The sequence below is a fragment of the Prinia subflava genome, chromosome 23 (assembly GCF_021018805.1).
Source record: "Prinia subflava isolate CZ2003 ecotype Zambia chromosome 23, Cam_Psub_1.2, whole genome shotgun sequence".
In the NCBI taxonomy this organism is placed as follows: Eukaryota; Metazoa; Chordata; class Aves; order Passeriformes; family Cisticolidae; genus Prinia; species Prinia subflava.
This window is the reverse complement of record NC_086269.1, coordinates 1,580,411-1,598,122: the sequence shown is the minus strand read 5'-3', so window position 1 is coordinate 1,598,122 and position 17,712 is coordinate 1,580,411. Positions and strand designations below refer to the sequence as shown.

Below are 17,712 nucleotides of genomic sequence, written 5' to 3'. Positions count from 1 at the left end.
AGCTACTTTTTCCATGGATTTTCTTTTTTTTTTCTTCATCTTGTAGGGTTTTTTTTGGTGTTGCTGTTGTTGTTATTTTTGGTGGATTAAAAAGAGAAAAAAAAAAAAAGAACCATGAGAGAGGGTTAAAGCAAGAAGAATAAATTTCAATTCTGTTGCGGTGGAGCCCAGAAAGTCCAGAGAAGTCTCAGATATGACCGTGCATAAAGTCATTAATGCAGTGATGAGGGAGAGCCCCTGGCTCTGTGAGGGTTCTCACAGGAGGGATGGGATAAAATAAAAACCTTTTATTTCACATCTGCAACCTCCAACCTCATGGGGAGCAGTGTCAGGCTCAGTGGGACCCTTTTTTTTTTTGGTTGCCACCAGGTCTTGCTGCCTCTCAGTGTCCCCCAGACCCTGGAGACGCCTGAGCAGGAGGATGAGCTCTTGTCCATGGTGAGTGCAGCCCCTGGGGCACAGAGCCCTGCACAGCACCCCTGGGACCACCCCAGGCCAGCCTGGGCTCTGGGCAACCTGGGCTGGCTGGAAATGTCCCTGCTCCTGGCAGGAGGTGACATTCAGAGGTCCCTTCCCACAATTCCATGATTAATTCCATAATTCCATAATTTCAGAGTGTCTGTGATATCTCTCTCCCCTCCAGCATCACATTCCCGCCCTGGCAATGAGGCTTTTGAAAACCCTTCTGGGGTTTGAGATTTGAGTTCCTTGCCCAAAAACGAGGGGCAGGGAACTCGAATCACACTTGAAAACCACCCCCTGCATTTTGGGACACACCACCCCAAAGCCAAAAAGCAAAACTGAAAGCTGCCAGCAACCCTGAGTCTAAAACGTGCCTTGAAGCCGTGGGGAGATGGAAAAGGATTTGGTGATGCCAGTGAGACTGAATTTCAGCTTTCCTCTCCTTCAGCTGGGTTCCTGCTGTCGCCTCACTTGGCACCTTGGTGCTCTACTCCCTCCTCCTGCTGCTCCTTTACGTCTTGCTCAGCAGGAAAATCGGTAAATTCTGCCCCCTTGGCTTCCCCTGGGGATTCCCTGGCGTGGGGTGGGAAAGGGCAGGGCAGGGCTGCTCCAGGCGGGCTGGGAGCTGTGGGTGACCCGGTTGTACAAATCACTGAGGGTTTTGCACATCACTGAGGGCTGTACAGCCTTGTGATGCTTTAAATCCATTTTCTTTTATTGCTTCTTCCAGTAAAGCCCTGGGAGAGCACCAAGAATCAGCTCACAGAGCGTTAACTCAGCTGAGGCTGCAGCTCCTAGCAGGGAATCCTTTCCCACCCACTGCTGCTCACATTTGCACAAAGCCCAGCTCTGCTTTGGGTCAAAATCATTCCAAACTTGCCAGAAAAGGCCCTGACACTGAGATTTGTCACCAGAGCCTCTCCTGGTGGGGAGCAGGGCCCTGGATCATCTCAATAATTCAATGTGTGGGTGTGAGCCTGCTCCAAGGATAATTTTGGGGTGGGCTGGGTGGGGCTGGGGGTGCTGGAGCAGGGGTGGGGTGTGCAGGGCCAGGGCTCACTCTCCTCTTCCTCACAGCCCAACATTCCTGCGGGATGAAGGCCAGCAGCAGCCCCGGGGGTCGTCCCAGCCCTGCCCCCAGCCCAGCTCCACCCTCGTCACCGGGAGGGGACCAGGCACAAAACCCCGGGGCACAAAACCCCGGGGCACAAACCCCACCAGCAGCCTGTGCAGGTAAGGGGCTCCCGCAGCCACGGGGCCTTGTCCTGGCACAGGGATGGGAATTTTGGGGTGACATTTGTGTGATGTCTCTGCCTGACGAGCCGTGGACACCCCGGGGGTGGGAGCAGGGCCAGGCAGGAGCTGCCTCCTCTCCCCAGCTGGGCTCTCCTTGCCCGGTTTCTCCCAGGGAATTGAGGCTGGGAGAGACCAAACTGATGCTTTGTGGATTGGAATTTCCACTCCTGAGCGTGTTTGCTTTTCCCCCCTTGCTCCTTTCTTCCCTTTAAGCCCCTGGGAAGTGCTGGGGTGGTAAAAGTTTCCTGTTTTTAAGGGAGCAGTGACACATCCTCGGACACCTCGGAGGACTCGGACAGCCCCTCCTGCCCTCAGGTACCGCGGGCAAAACCACCCCCAGCCCACCTGGTGCTGTGTCCAGGGCAGCATAGGGAGGGGCAAATCCATCAAACCACACCAAAATTCCATAAATAAGGGCTGGGGTTGTTGCTGTCTCCTGTCACACGCGGCGTTCCAGTGTCCCCCACTCAGAGGGAAGCAATTAGGAAGGGGACAGTGCCAGTGCCCAATTACCCTGGGCAATTTAGGGCAATTAGGAAACAAAATCTTCTCTCTGAGGGTGGGCAGGCCCTGGCTCAGGGTGCCCAGAGGAGCTGTGGGTGCCCCTGGGTCCCTGTTCAGGCTGGATGGGGCTTGGAGCAGCTGGGACAGGGGAAGGAGTAGGGGGATGGGATGGGCTCCAAAGTCCCTTCCAACCCCAACCATTCCATGATCCCTGAACTGGTGGAGGGTTCGAGGGCAGAGGCTCCTGGGTGGGTGCTGGGGCCTGACCCGGGGTTCATTTTGCTCCTGCAGGGCCGTGGCTCAGCAGAAAATATCAATTACACATCCCTGGTGTTCCCAGGGAAGGGCCCCGCGCCGGGCTCTGCCCGGGACTACGAGAACGTGAAGGCCGGGCTGGATTACATCAACGTGGACCCAAAGAGGAGGAAAATGCACTTCTGGCCCTTCTCCAGCCCCAGGGCATCCAAGGGCGTGGAGTACACCGAGGTGAAGCTGTGACACCGAGGCGAAGCTGTGACACCGAGGTGAAGCTGTGACCCTGATGTGAAGCTGTGACCCTGATGTGAAGCTGGCACACCAGGGTGACTCTGTGACACCAGGGTGAAGCTGGCACACCCGGGAGCAGCCGCTCAGAGGTGCCCAGAGCCCCCAGCAGCTGCACAGCTGGCACTGTCCCCTTCCCCTGGGGCGCTGCCTGGCACGGGCTGCCCCGCTTGTACCACCCGGCCCCGCAGGCACGGATTCCTCGGCGCTCTCCTTAAAGGCAGCTCTGTTCCTGCGCGCTGCGGGCTCCTCCCAGCCGGGCTGGAGTCAGCTCTGCATTTCTGTCACAGCCCTGTCCCCCTCGTTTCGTGAGAGAAAAGAAACATCCCCCCCTCCCCTCTCAAAATGGGCAGTCCGGGGAGATGCAGGGATCCCCGAAATCTCCTCTGAACTGGCTGGCGGCTCCTCTCCATGATGTTGCTTTGCTCATCATAAAATCCTTTTAAATGCAGTTTTTCCACTGGTTTTTCCCCCTCCCTGTCCCCCGCGTGTGCAGCAGCCAGGGTGGTGCTTTTCTGGGCGGAACGGTCCGAATTCTGCAAAACGCGGTGCCACCAGGTGGGGAGAGCCGCGCTCTGCAGCCACGGTGTCACATTGGGAAGTGTCACATTGGGCAGTGTCACACAAGGCAGTGTCACATCTGGAGCTGTCACACCTGGCAGTGTCACAGCCTAGAGCGTTCCCGACTCCGTCACGCCCTCGTCACAGGGCGGGTCCGTGTCCCTGGCGCTGTCACACCTGGCAGTGTCACACATGGCAGTGACACCCAGGGCAGTGTCACACATGGCAGTGTCACAGCTGGCAGTGTCACCCCTGGCACTGTCACCCCTGGCGCTGTCACACCTAGAGCGTTCCCGACTCCGTCACGCCCTCGTCGCAGGGCGGGTCTGTGTCCCTGGCGCTGTCACACCTGGCAGTGTCACACATGGCAGTGTCACACATGGCAGTGTCACAGCCGGCAGTGTCACACATGGCAGTGTCACACCTGGCACTGTTACCCCTAGCAGTGTCACCCCTGGAACTGTCACCCCTGGCAGTGTCACAGCCTAGAGCATTCCTGACTCCATCATGCCCTCGTCGCAGGGCAGGTCCGTGTCCCTGGCGCTGTCACAGCTGGCAGTGTCACCCCTGGAGCTGTCACACCTGGCAGTGTCACACACGGCAGTGTCACACCTGGCAGTGTCACCCCTGGCAGTGTCACCCCTGGAGCTATCACCCCTGGAGCTGTCACCTCTGGAGCTGTCACACCTAGAGCATTCCCGACTCTGTCACGCCCTCCTCGCAGGGCTGGTCCGTGTCCCCGGTGCTGTCCCCGGCGTTGTCCCCGGCGCTGTCCCCGGCGCTGTCCCCGGCGCTGTCCCCGGCGCTGTCCCGGCGCAGGGCAGCCCCGTGGCCGTGGCTGTGGCTCAGGATCGTGGTTCTCCTGCTGCACAGGCTCCCGCTGGAGTTGGGTCTGCGCAGCCCGGCCCGGGGGCGGCGCCAGCAGCGCGGGCAGCGCCCGGTGCCCTGCAGCAGGTGCCCGCTGAAGAACAGGTAGATCCAGGGGTTGCAGCAGCTGCTGAGGCTGGCCAGCAGCATGGTGATGCTGAAAGCCACGTTGGTGGACTCTGGCAAGGCAAAGAGAGAGGTGAGACACGCCCAGGGGTTGGAACCCGTGAAGGAGAAGGTGAAAAAGAAGGACTGGTCTCTGCCCTAAATCCTCCATCTTGCTTTATATATATTATTGTATTCTAAACCCTTGAATCTGAGTTTTTCACCCTGTGAGATCACACACTTCTATTCAGACTGCACACCCACAATCCCAGCGCTGTAACTCAATTTTGGGAGCCTGTTCCTCAAATTTGAGGAAATTTGAGCCTCAGGTCAATGCAGCGTTTTCCTGGGGTTCGGTGCCTGCCACCACAGAAACTCTGAAATTCCCAAAACCCGAGGGTCCAGCACTCACCGTCACCAGGGGCGTCCTCGTCCCACACCGACCACATCTGCACGCTGAAGAAGGGCGCCCAGCAGGCCACGTAGGCGGCCACGATGACGAAGGTCATCCTCACCGTGCGGATCTTGGCGCGGGAGATGCTGCGCACGCTGCTCACCCGCGAGGCCTGCCCGCCCTGCCCCTGCCCCTGCCCCTTCCTCCCCTTCCCCGCGGGGTTTGGGCCTGCTGGGGCAGCCACCGCTCCTCCCTGGGTCTTGCCCTTGAGGTTCTTGCAGATCTCGTGGCAGATGAGGCTGTAGCAGAGGCCCAGCACGCCCACGGGCAGCACGAAGACGCACAGCGTGGTCCAGGTGACGTAGGCTCGCGCTGCCCACACAGACCCAAAATCCGCCCAGCAGTCCAGCACCCCCGAGCCCGGGCGCACCTCCCGCAGCGAGAAGATGAACACCTGGGGCACGCTGAGCACGCAGCTCAGTAGCCAGGTGGCCACGACCATGGCGTAGGCCTGGCGGCCGGGCTGCCGCAGCGACCGCAGCGGGCGGCACACGGCCAGGTAGCGGTCCAGCGTCATCGCCATCAGCATGTAGGTGGAGGCGAACATGCTGAGCACCTGCAGGTACTTGACGGCCCTGCAGAGCGGGTCGGGGCCCTGGAAGCGGTAGGTGAGCTTCCAGAGGAGCTGCGGCAGCACCTGGAACAGCGCCACGCCCAGGTCAGTGATGCCCAGGTGCAGGATGAAGAGGTGCATGCGGCTCATCTTCCTCCTCAGCCGGTACATGGCCAGCAGCACGCCCAGGTTGCCCACGGTGGCCACGGCCAGGATGGTGCCCAGCACGCCCACCTCGGCCTTGGCCAGCTCCTCGTCCCGGGTGTGCAGCACCGTCAGGTTGGGGTCCCCTGCGGGGCTCGGCAGCCCCGGGCCGTGCCCAGGGGGGCTCTGCCGGGAGCTATTCCAGCCCCAGCCCGGCTCCATCCCTCGGGGAGGCTCTGCTGGAGCACAGGGCTCCAAGGCTCCTCTCTGATGTCCTCTTGTCCCCTTCCCTGTGTCCCCCTGAGCTCCAGCTCCTCTGCTCCAGCGGTGCCCAGCACAGGGCAGGTCACACTAACCCTGCGCCAGCTACAGTTCCCTCTCTGCCCGGGCTGAAGATATTCCTGTGGAGCCAGAGGTGCAGGAGCCCCTGGTTCAGCCCTTGGTCCTTCTCTCCTCTGCACTAAACATTCCCAAATCCCCGTTCAGCCCTTGGTGCTTCTCTCCTTTCCACCAAACCTTCCCAAATCCCTGTTTCTCCCAGCCCTGCTCGCCTTGTGCATCCCCTGCGCAGGTAAATCCGAGGGGAAAGAGAAATCCTCCTTAGAAACAGCAGCAAACGCTACAGAGGCTGCATCCCTTCGGCTTTTTCATCCCAGCGAGAGCAGCCAGGTGAGCGCGCCCCAGCCCGGTGTCCACGGGGAGCGCTGGCGGCTCTCGGTGTCGCCGGGGCTGCCTTTTATAGCCCGGCTGGTCCCTCCCCGGTGTCCCCGTGTGTGTCCCCGGGCTGGGTTTTGCCCTCCCCGGTGTCCCCGGGCTGGGTTTTGCCGTCCCTGGTGTCCCCGGGCTGGGTTTTGGTGTCCCCGGGCTGGGTTTTGGTGTCCCCGGGCTGGGTTTATCCTCCCCGGTGTCCCCGGGCGGGGTTTTGGTGTCCCCGGGCGGGGTTTTGCCCTCCCCGGTGTCCCCGGCTCTGCTGTCCCCAGGTGGGCACCGATCCCCCCCGGAGCCCTCCCGGAGCTGCCAGCCCTGGCTCTGGCGGGGAGATTTGTCCAAAACGGGATTCCCAAAGGACGGGAATCCTCCTGCGCTTGTCCCCTGTGTCCCCCCGCTGCTGGGGACACGCTGCCCTTGGTTTGCGGTGTCCCTGCCCGCCAGACCCTCCCCAAATCTCCCGCTGGGCTCTGGCTGTCCCCGCAGCCCGGGGACGAGGGGACGCGGGTCCCCCGCAGCAGGAGCCAGACCCCCCCCGGCTGGTGCAGCTGAGCCTCAGCCCGCAGCAAAGTCTCTGGAAATCTCATTTATTGTCCCCGCAGCCCGGGGCTGCCGCCTTTGATCCGCTGCGCCCCCCCTGCTCCGCGGGATCGGCCCTGGGACACGGCCGGAGCCTCCAGGCTGTTGTTCTCCTCCAGCCGGCACAAAACCACCCCGAAAATGGGGAGGGAGGCTTTGCCCAGCCACGGAGCTCCAGCATTTGCCCCATTTTTAAAAATTTTTTTCTATTATTTTCTATTATTTTCTATTATTTTATTTTCTGTTACTTTATTTTCTATTATTTTCTATTATTTTCTATTATTTTCTATTATTTTATTTTATTTTATTTTATTTTATTTTTTTTTTTTTTTTTTTTTTTTTTTAAACCAAAACCTGGCAAAAATCCATGGAAATGGCAAAGCTGGCGGGGAGCAGAGAGCCAGAGCTCTCTCAGACATTGCATCACGCTGCTCATTTTTGGCAGCTCTGGATCAAAGCTCAGCACAGAAAACGCTGCCCCTGTCACAGCTGGTGCCCCGTGCCCGTCCTGGGCAGCGCAGGCAGAGGGTTTGTGATTGCTGAATCCCTTGGCACAGCACCTGCTGACTTTGTTTTGTGGGTAGCTGGCTGGTTAAAGAAATAAAATGTGCTGGCTCGCGTTTATGTGCTGCCTTCTCAACACAAATATTTCATTTGTGGCGTGTGATGCTGTTAAATTTTATTGCTGACAGCACGGAGCAGGCTGGGGCTGTCTTTAGCATTTAATCACTGAAATGTTTTCTGTGGTTCAGGTCAGGAAAAGCCAGATTTGGTCATTTTGTGCTGGTTCAGATGCCATAAAATTAACGACCTTGCAACTGCTTCAGAGCATCCCGGGGTTGTCTCCTTGGAAAGGCTGAGGGCAGTAATGAGGCCTGGGAATTCCTGCTAGCTCCTGTTGTATTAAATTGGTATTTCTGCTATCTCCCGTTGTATTAAATGCCAGCTCTCTGTCAAAATGAAGCCGTGGATGGGCTCCTCCTCCACCTCCTCAAAATATAAACTGCTGAGACCTCAAAGCCCAGCTTGCTCTTGCTGCTGACCTGATTTTTGTTCTTTTTTCCCCCTCAAATTTGGCCAATTTGGATGCTGAAACCTTGATGTAATTTTAATTTTTTGTTTGTGGCTTGCAATGTTTGTGAAGTGTTCTTGGGAAAGTCACTTTGTGGTTTGGGGGAAACAAATTTCCCTGCAGGGGTGGTCGTGGGCCAGGGATGGGAGTGCACCTCTGCTTGGGAGTCCTAAAGGATTCAAACCAGGCCTGGTCCATTCTAAAACCTCAGGAAATGCCCAAAAAATGTTGAACTGCCTCTAAATATCACCTGGGACTGGAGAGGAGCTTCCAGCATTTAAAGCCAGGAGTGAAACCTTTTCCAGCTTCACCTTTTCCAGCCTCACCTTTCCTCCCCCCCGTTCCCTCATTCAGATTTGGGTTTTTTCCACTTAATTAAAACCCCTGCTCCTTATTAATATTAGAGAGCATAAATAAATCAGCTGAGCACATGGGGAGTGCCCCAGAGCGGGGCCTGCTGGGGGCTCTGCTGGGCAGAAGGAGAATTTTCATGGAAAATCCATGGAAAGCTGTGAAAATTGGCGAGCAGAGCATCAAAACCTGACAGGATTGTGGCAGAGAGCTGCGTTTTAAAGGATCAGGGCTCGAAATGTTGCCTTGAACATCAGCCGAGATGCAGGAGCTGTGTCCGAGATTTAAAATATCCCTGCTTTCATCCTCCCTGCTATTCCCCATGTTTGGGACAGCCCAAAAAACCCCAAATTATCCCCAGAATCAGCGATGGGACCCCACAGTGGTGCTGATGCACAGAAGCCTCCCAGGCTGGCAAAGAGCATCAGGAGCTCTCTCGAATGAAACAAATCCGATCCCACCCCGCGCTGTTACTGCAGCCGATGACTCCATCAAAATTCACTTTTCCCTTCTTGTTTTGCCGTGTCTCTTCGTTTTGACCCGCATTTGTGGAAACCCGCTCAAAGCGAGGCAACTGCCGGAGGTAAAATTGAAGCTACAGGCGCTCAAGACAGCAAATTACTTATTTATCATCCTTAAGCTCTCCCTGCTGCTTTCCTTGCGTAGCCAGGGATGTTTAAAGACTTTGGGAGCTGTGAAATGCTTCAATTTCCTCCCCCTGCTCCCTCATCTCCTTTCGCTGTTACCGTCATTAGCATTTAAAAACCAGACACGGCCAGAGCTTTACAACCTTAAAATCAATAATGAAAAAAAAAAAAAGAGTGCAACAACCAAAATTACATTTCAAGCTTGGAAACAAATGGCTTTTTCCTGTCCTCTGCTGTGGGGGAAATTCGTGTGTGTTAGCGGTGGTGTGGAGAGACAGAGGGGAAAGGAAAATTCACCTGGGACAGAATTCCCACCCAGGTACGGTGAGAGGTTGGCCAGGCCGGAAAAGCTGTTTAGCTCCTTTAAATTTGCTTTATGCAGTGAAAAATCTGATTTGTGCATGAGATTTCCAGGCCCTACAGGCCGGAGAGATGGGATTGTGATATTCTTAATTAATTCTCGCTAGGAAATTCGAGTTGGTGGCAGGGAGGACTCCCCGGCCCCGAGTGTGGGGATGATTTTGGCAGAGCTGAGCTCTCAGAGGGAGCTCGGGATGCTTCAGGAGATCGCTGGAATTGGGGCTGGGATAATCCTCCCTCCCTTTGTGCAGACAGAGGAGGGCACGGGGTTTAAAATCCGAATTTATTGACTATCTCAGAAGGCGGGGACGTGAATCAGACCCTTGCCGTGACCTCAGCTCTGCCCCGTGCCCCCTTCCCCTCTTTCCCTGATGGAAATCCCGGGGTTATTCAGATCCCATCGCGCTCCAGGTAGGAGAGGCATCAATCAGGCCTGGGAGGGGACAGGAGCAGCTGCCTCAGGCATGAGGAAATGATGGATCGGGGGGAAACCTCCGCAGGAATCCGAGCTGGCCCTGCCAAGTTCAAGGCTGGAGATGAGGCTGCTCCCGCCTGGCTGAGGGTCGAGCCCAGGAAAAAAACAATAAAATTTGGCGGCGGCGGTGCAGCCCCGCAGGGAGGGGGTTCAGTGATTAAAACACAGAGAATTCCACGCCTGCCCCGATGTTTTTACCCTGAAAGCCCTCGGGGTGCCAAGCCAAGGCCTTTAGGGCGCTGAGACACAAATTCACAAAATCGAGGCTGGGTCACTGAAGCGCCGCTTCCCTTCTGCCGTTTGAGCAAATCTTTTGTTTTTCTTGCCACCTTCCTTTCTTCTTTTTTTTTTTTTTTTCTTTTTTTATTTTTTTTCCTTTTTCTGTAGATAACAGCACAAAATAAGCCAAATTAACGCTCATTATCGTAGCTCCACTCCCAGTTAACTCGCCGTGCTCAACAGACAAGAAGCACCAGCGGAATCGCTGCCTTCAGCTCGAACGAAACGTGCTGGGTTTTTTTTCTCTCCCCATCAGAGTGTGTGAAAATCTCCTTGGAAACAGAGCCCCGATGCTCCGGCTGCTGCCTGGGCTGCGCCTCCTGCGAGCGAAGCAGCGAGAGCAGCTCCGGGCTCTGCCCGCTCCCCTCGCTGAGCATCTGCGGGCACCGGGGGCTTCCCTGGGCTTGGCACCGCATTCCCGGCTCTCCGGGGCTCATTCCCGACATTCCGGGGCTCATTCCTGCTCTCCGGGGTTCATTCCCGGCTCTCCGGGGCTCATTCCCGGCTCTCCGGGGCTCTCTGGGGCTCATTCCCGGCTCTCCGGGGCTCATTCCTGCTCTCCGGGGTTCATTCCCGGCTCTCCAGGGCTCATTCCCGGCTCTCCGGGGCTCTCTGGGGCTCATTCCCGGCTCTCCGGGGCTCATTCCTGCTCTCCGGGGTTCATTCCCGGCTCTCCGGGGCTCATTCCCGGCTCTCCGGGGCTCATTCCTGCTCTCCGGGGCTCATTCCCGGCTCTCCGGGGCTCATTCCTGCTCTCCGGGGCTCATTCCTGCTCTCCGGGGCTCATTCCTGCTCTCCGGGGTTCATTCCCGGCTCTCCGGGGCTCATTCCTGCTCTCCGGGGCTCATTCCCGGCTCTCCGGGGTTCATTCCCGGCTCCCCGGGGCTCATTCCCGGCTCTCCGGGGCTCATTCCCGGCTCTCCTGGGCTCATTCCCGGCTCTCCGGGGCTCATTCCTGCTCTCCGGGGTTCATTCCCGGCTCCCCGGGGCTCATTCCCGGCTCTCCTGGGCTCATTCCCGGCTCCCCGGGGCTCATTCCCGGCTCTCCGGGGTTCATTCCTGCTCTCCGGGGCTCATTCCCGGCTCCCCGGGGCTCATTCCTGCTCTCCGGGGCTCATTCCCGGCTCTCCGGGGCTCTCTGGGGCTCATTCCCGGCTCTCCGGGGCTCACTCCTGCTCTCCGGGGCTCATTCCCGTCTCTCCGGGGTTCATTCCCGGCTCTCTGGGGCTCATTCCCGGCTCTGGTGATGCTGCCGTGGCGGGGATTGCCGCTCTGGGGGTTCCAGATGTGGAATACCGCAGCTCCGCACCCCAAAAATGCTGCCCCAGGGGTGCTGTGGGCGAGAGGGTCTCCCCGGAGGGGAGCTGCAGCCCCCTGGGGGACCCCAGTGAGAGGTGACAGCCCCCCAAAAGTCCTCCCCTGCCCCACCACCCCGCTGTGCCGAGGTTTTGGGTTGGAAATGGGCACCAGATGCTGCAGGAGCGTGGGGAGCAGCCCCTCCCAGTCCTTTGGGGAGTTAATCCCGGATCCGCTCCCATCTGGGCTGCCCGGCAGGCGGAACGAGGGGCTGGGAGCCCTCGGGAGGGCAGCTAATGCTCCTTAATCCCCTGCCCGGCTGAGGTGTCTGAGGAGAAGGTGACAAAGTACAGCGGGGGCACAGCGCGTCCCGCGGGGCCGCGACAGCTGGCGAGGGACGGGGCCAAGGGAAGGGCTGGAACCTGCGGGGCCGGGATTGGGAACTGCGGGAGCAGCCCTGGGGAAAGGGAAAAGGGATTGGGAACTGTGGGAGCAGCCCTGGGGAAAGGGAAAAGGGATTGGGAACTGCGGGAGCAGCCCTGGGGAAAGGGAAAAGGGATTGGGAACTGTGGGAGCAGCCCTGGGGAAAGGGAAAAGGGATTGGGAACTGCGGGAGCAGCCCTGGGGGAAGGATTCAGCCCCTGGGAGCGCCCGGCTCCGAGCTCTGCTGTCCCTGCCCTGCCCTGGACGGTCTAAAATCCCCCCGGGATCATTCCCATCACCAGGGATGCTGAACGAGGTGGGAATTCGGGATAATCCCCGCTCGTGTCGCTGTGACAGGCGGGAATGTTCTCGCCCCGCTCAGGTGGGTGCTCCGGTGCTCAGCTCTGTGGGAAATGGGGTTTAAAACTCCAAACAACTCAGAAATCTTTGCATCTCCACTTTTAGCTTTTCCTTGTGGAGCTCAAGGTCTGATTTCTTTGGGAAGGACCTTGTTTTATGACAAGGCAGAGCCTCCGAGGAGCCTCTTGCAGACCAGGATTTCTCAGCTGGGAGAGGAGGGAATCGTGGTTTTGGTGGAAAAGCCGGTGCTCAGGAGCTCTGATAAAAGCAAATCCTTTCACCGCACCCTCACTGCCCGCCGAGAAATTCGAGCAGCACGGAACAGGAGCGGTGAACCCTCCTCAAAATCTGATTTTAGCGACCCCTCTTGACACCTCTCAGTGCCCGATAACGCCGAACCAAGGGGAGTTTAACACCTATTTTCATAGATGCAGAGAATTCTCTTAGCCAAAGCCTGGATCAGGGTGTGACAGGCGCTTCTGTGCCTCCAAAATAAATAAAAATCGTTTAACCTCGCCAGACAATGGCTTTGTCTCTCGCTCCCCGCACGCTCGGTGTTAATTGCTGAGCATCTCTCAGAGCGATTTCCATGCGCGTTTGCACAACACACCCGAGAGGCCGCGGGGGTGAGTTTAGCACTGCTGCAGGCGGGAATCGCTGCCCCGGGTCGCAGGAAAATGGCATTTTGGAGCCTGCCCGGTGCACGGTTCTGTCACCTGTAGCTCAGCGGGGCCGGCACCAGAATTTCTGGCTGTGGTGGATCATCCTGAGCTCAGGGATTCCTCCCCTGGCGTCTGGAGAGTGAACAAAGTCCTCACTCGGGGGAGCATAAAGGGGAATTTCTCTCTGGGGTTTCTGTATGGACAGGAGGGGTGGGCATTGCTGTGGGAGCAGAAAATCGAAGTTTCTGCAGCCTGGGCTGCTCCTGGAGTGGGGAGAGTGGGGAGTCACAGCCTGGGGTGGGTGGGGATGGGAGAGGGAGAAGCTTGGGGCTTTGTGCCTTGAGGTTTTATGTGTGTGTGAGAGGTTTTATACAGGTTTATTGGCAAACAAACAATCAAAAAAACTCCCCAAACTCAGAGAGTTGATATTCTGGTATAGCTTCCATATTCTGATATATATTCTGGGTTAGATACAGCCCATATCTGGTGTATATTCCGTTTTCTGGTCATGGCTCTGGTTTTTGTCGGGATGGGGTTTTGTGGGTGGTTCTGCCGTTCAGAGCCCTGTTTTTAGAGGATATTCAGTGCCCGGTTCTGTGTGGGGAGCTCTGCCCTCCCTAAGGAGCAACAAAGAGCCGGGGACAGCCCCCGGAGCCGCTGATCCCCTCCCACCCGGGCCACCAAAGCCACCCGGGGCTGTCACACCGAGGTGAGAGCCAGCCCTGCCCGGCCAGGGGCAGATTTACAGCTCAGTGTTGGATTAAGCCGAGATGTGAAAATCGCTGCTAAACCCCTCCTGTTCGGCCAAGCAGCCCCGGTGTGCCCCAGCTCCGGGGCATCGTCGGCCTTGATGGGGAGACTTTTAAAAAAAATAATTAAATTAATTCTTAAATCCTCAGAAGCTAATTGGGACAGGATTATCCCAGCGGGAAACCAGAGATGCCGGGGACAAGGGGCCGTTCCCTGGGGTGACCTGCGCTGGGGGATGAGCCAGATGCTGTTTTCCCTGCTGCTGATTTGGATCCAGGCTCGGAGATCCCTGGGCTCCTCTGATCACCTCTTGGGAACCTCGGCCCCGAGACACTTTTGCCAGATGTCCCAGGCACAGCTGGAGGTGCAGAGCAGCTCCTGGCGGGGATTAAAAGGAATTATTATCAGCTTGCCCAGAGAAACTGTGGCTGCCCCATCCCTGGAAGTGGCCAAGGCCAGGTTGGACAATCTGGGATCGTGGAAGGTGTCCCTGCCCTTGGCAGGGATGGGACTGGGTGGGCTTTAGGGACCCTTCCAACCCAAACCATCCTGGAATTCTATAATTTTATAAGGCTGACGCTTTTCTGCGCCATCTGTTGATATCTGGCCTAATCTGTGTCTAATTTCGCAAATGTGCATTTATCCAAGTGTGGAGCAATCCCTCTGCCTGTATCGGGGACCAGCACAGCCTTGTGCTCCTCCAGGGACAATTCTGGCATTCCTGAACCCCTCCCTGCAGGGAGCCACCCCTTCTCTTCCCTCCCACCCCACACAAAAACCACATTTAGAACATCAGAGCAGAGGATTTGCTCGGGAAGTTAAAGGTCCCCAGAGCCCCGAGCAGCCCCATCCAGCGTCAAACATCCCAACTTCTGACAACCAATACCCACCGTCCTGCCCCCAAACTAATTAATTTTCTGCATGATGGGGTTGAACAGCATCGTTTAGCTCTGTCTGCTGGCAGAGGCTTTGAAGTGCAAACCGATTATGCGGGGAACAAGCTGGGGGCTGGTTAATAAGCCCCAGCAAAGGCTGTGTTGGATTCCGTGTAGGATTTTATTGTTGTTTTGTCTTGGACTTCAGCTTGGAGAGGAGCGGAGCAGCAGCAGAGGGACAGAGAGAGAGAGAGAGCAGTGATGACACTGCTGGGAAATGTTTAAAGCTCCCTGAGTGTTAATGAACAGGGATCTGCTGCCCCTGAGGATCCCATCCCTGCCCTCCTCTGCCTGGTTTTGCCTCGCTGGTGATGGGGGAATCAAAGGGAATCAGCTCAGTTCTGCTTCTGGGCTGCCTGGAGGAGGCAGAGCCCTTTGCAGGGCTGCTCTGGGGTCTCCGAGTGGGGCCAGGCTTAAATCCTGTTAAATTCTGAATGCTGCTTTTGGGGTGTTTGAAAATCCTGCTGCCCGTGATTGTCTCTGCTAAAGGCCCTTCCCCCAGGTCCTTCCTTTTTTAAACAGAGCCAGGTAGGAAAGGAGCTCTTTAATTTCATTTAAATGGCCTTTCATTACTTTTTATCACTTCTGCAGGAAAACAGGCCTGTGAGCATCCACTGAGCTCCAGCACGAATGGCAGGGGCAGAGCTTTGCCAATGGCGAGCCAAATTCCAGAGTTTGGGTTCTCCAGGGTTTGACTCAGTTTGGCCAGTGATGGACAGATAATGGTACTTACAGTATTTTAAATATATATATATAAATATAAGATATATTTAATATTTACTGGTATTTTAAATCTGTTTTGGTGAAAGATTTTCCACAGCCACGAAGTTCAAACACAGCTGCAAAAAGCTTTGTAAGCTCAATGCAAATACCAACAAGAAAACCTCAACAAAGGTTTATAGGATCCATTTCTGGTGCTCTGCCGGCTATTTCCCTCCTATTTTCTGGTTTGCTAATAGGGAATGACCTCCGAAGGATTTGAGCTGTGGAGAAAAGGAGAAATGGAAATCCCAAACTGCCTGGGATGGGCTGATGGGAGCAGGGGCAGAGACTGGGGCTGTGTTTTTGTGCAGAAATCCAACAGAAATATAAAATTTGGCGCTGTTTGTACCACACCTCGCAGGCACAACCACTCAACATCCCCAAAAACCCAAACCAAACCCGCCGGAAGCGAAGGGAAACAAAGGGGAAAATACGATTAAAGGCGGCTCTAATGAGGCTGTGCCGCTGTGCCGGGAGGGGGCGCTGCGGGCCCGGCTGCGCTGGGCTGGGGACACGGGCAGGGAATGGGGGACACGGGGACAACGGGGGACACGGGGACAATGAGGGACACGGGGATAACGGGGGGACACGGGGATGACAGGGGACACAGGGACAATGAGGGACACGGGGACAACGGGGGACACGGGGACAACGGGGGACACGGGGACAACGGGGGACACGGGCAGGGAACGGGGGACACGGGGACAACGGGGGACACGGGGACAGCGGGGGGACACGGGGACAATGAGGGACACGGGCAGGGAATGGGGGACACGGGGATAACGGGGGACACGGGGACAGCGGGGGGACACGGGGACACGGGCAGGGAGTGGGGGACACGGGCAGGGAATGGGGGACACGGGGACAACGGGGGACATGGGGACAGCTGGGGGGCACCGGCAGCACTGGGGGGCACAGGCAGTCCTGGGGTCTGGCAGGCAGTGGGGAAGGGGCTCGGGCAGTGTTGGGGTCTGGCAGTGAATGGGGAGGGGGGCACGGGCAGTGATGGGGGGCACTGACAGGACTGGGGAAGTTTTGGGGTCTGGCAGTGAATGGGGTGGGGGGCACGGGCAGGTTTGGGGTCCAGCAGTGCCAGGGGTGGGGGGCACAGGCAGTTTTGGGGTCTGGCAGTGCCAGGGGTGGGGGGCACCACTCCTGCCTGAGGTCACGCTCAGGTGGGCTCTAAAACTGCCTGCCCGGGGCTGGGGTGTCACATCAGGAGCAGTGACTGTCACCGCTGTCACTGTGACAGACACAGGTGCCAGCACAGGGCCAGGGCCCTGTGAGCTGCTTTACTTTTGGGGATTTTTAAATTGATTGAGCCATTCTCAAAGTTCAGGGGAAAGGGTGACTTTTCCTCTTGGGAAATGGTGACATTTGCTGGGCCACGGGTGAAGCTGTGCCCAGGCACTGGCTCTGCTCCCACCCATCTCCCCCTCCTGCTCCCAGCCCCTCCACCTCTGTCTGATGCCACCAGAGCCAGGATTTTGGGATAAATGAGACTCACTGATGTCTCTGCTGTTGCTTTTCCCTGGCCAGACCCCCTCTAAACAAACCCGAGGTCTTTGTCCCCACAATTCCTGCCATGGCATTCCTCTGGTCACACAAAAGCAGCGAAACATTTCAAAACTGGATGGGAAATTTTCACCACCAATTCAGTTAAAAAAAAAAAATCAGTTTCAAAAACGAGGTTTGGTGGGGATGGTTTTATTCCTGACATGTGAAATGTCTGGATTTCTTCCCCCTGTGTCTGGCAGGATTTCTGCACTTTGAGAATATTCATGCACTGATCTTGCTGACTTTCCTCAAGCTGTTTTTATTCCTACCACCACTCTACCCATATATTGCTTTTTTTCCCCCCTTCCCTGTTCAGACTAAGACAAGAATAATCTCTCCCATGCCCCAGACTCTGAGGAGAGTGGCTTGGCTTATTTTTGTGGCTGACTGGGCACGATATGCAGATGCTGCCCTGATGTGTGCAGCAACCGTGCCCACAAAATGCCAGGTTGATTTTGTCCTGTTTTTTGCCTTTTTCTGAAGGTTCTGACAGAGCCCGTGGCTGCAGGAGGACAGAGCAATGAGGAGCAGCAATATGAGCATCATTTGGAGTTTTCCAGTGCTGCTTCTCATGCAGAATTGAATCCGGTGTGTCTGACCCCAGTGAGTGCCTCAGGAGTGACTCCAGGCTGGGCCCTGCACCCTGCAGAGCCCATTTGGCTTTGGGAGGGCAGCTGAGGTTTTTTTGGCTGGTTGGAACTTCTGATAAACGCTGGCACATCTGATTTATTGTCTGCCTCCGTTCCCAAGGAGACCACATATGCAGCAGCCTGAGATAAGCTGCTTATAACCTAAAGGTGAATGCCTTCAAATATCAGTGTCCCTCTCCCCGTGGACAGGGAGCTCCTGCTCCCCCCTGCTATCTTTATTTCACTGCTATCACAGAATTAAACCCTCTGTGCTCCGCTGGGGAGCCTTTCTGTCCTCACAATTGGCTGAAGTTGTAAATCCAGCCGGGTTCCCTGCTCTCACTCCTGATGCAGATTTGTCGAGCACAACGCTGGTGC

The 17,712-nt window shown here is 56.7% G+C and overlaps 2 protein-coding genes across 2 annotated transcripts; one reads left to right on the top strand and one right to left on the bottom strand.

Annotated features, from left to right (window-relative positions):
• The first annotated feature begins 404 nt into the window (after positions 1–404).
• RHEX (regulator of hemoglobinization and erythroid cell expansion) lies at positions 405–3,199 on the top strand. The gene is made up of 5 exons (XM_063418177.1): positions 405–438; positions 911–999; positions 1,540–1,695; positions 2,015–2,073; positions 2,554–3,199. The coding sequence occupies exons 1-5, from the start codon at positions 422–424 to the stop codon at positions 2,758–2,760; spliced, it is 528 nt and encodes a 175-aa protein (XP_063274247.1). The 5' UTR covers positions 405–421; the 3' UTR covers positions 2,761–3,199.
• A 449-nt stretch (positions 3,200–3,648) lies between these two features.
• Positions 3,649–6,956, bottom strand: AVPR1B (arginine vasopressin receptor 1B). Its single transcript, XM_063418231.1, has 3 exons — positions 4,751–6,956; positions 4,184–4,412; positions 3,649–3,715 (listed from the first exon to the last, which is right to left on the bottom strand). Exons 1-3 carry the CDS (start codon positions 5,709–5,711, stop codon positions 3,649–3,651), a joined length of 1,257 nt encoding a protein of 418 aa, XP_063274301.1. The 5' UTR covers positions 5,712–6,956.
• Between the last annotated feature and the right edge of the window lie 10,756 nt (positions 6,957–17,712).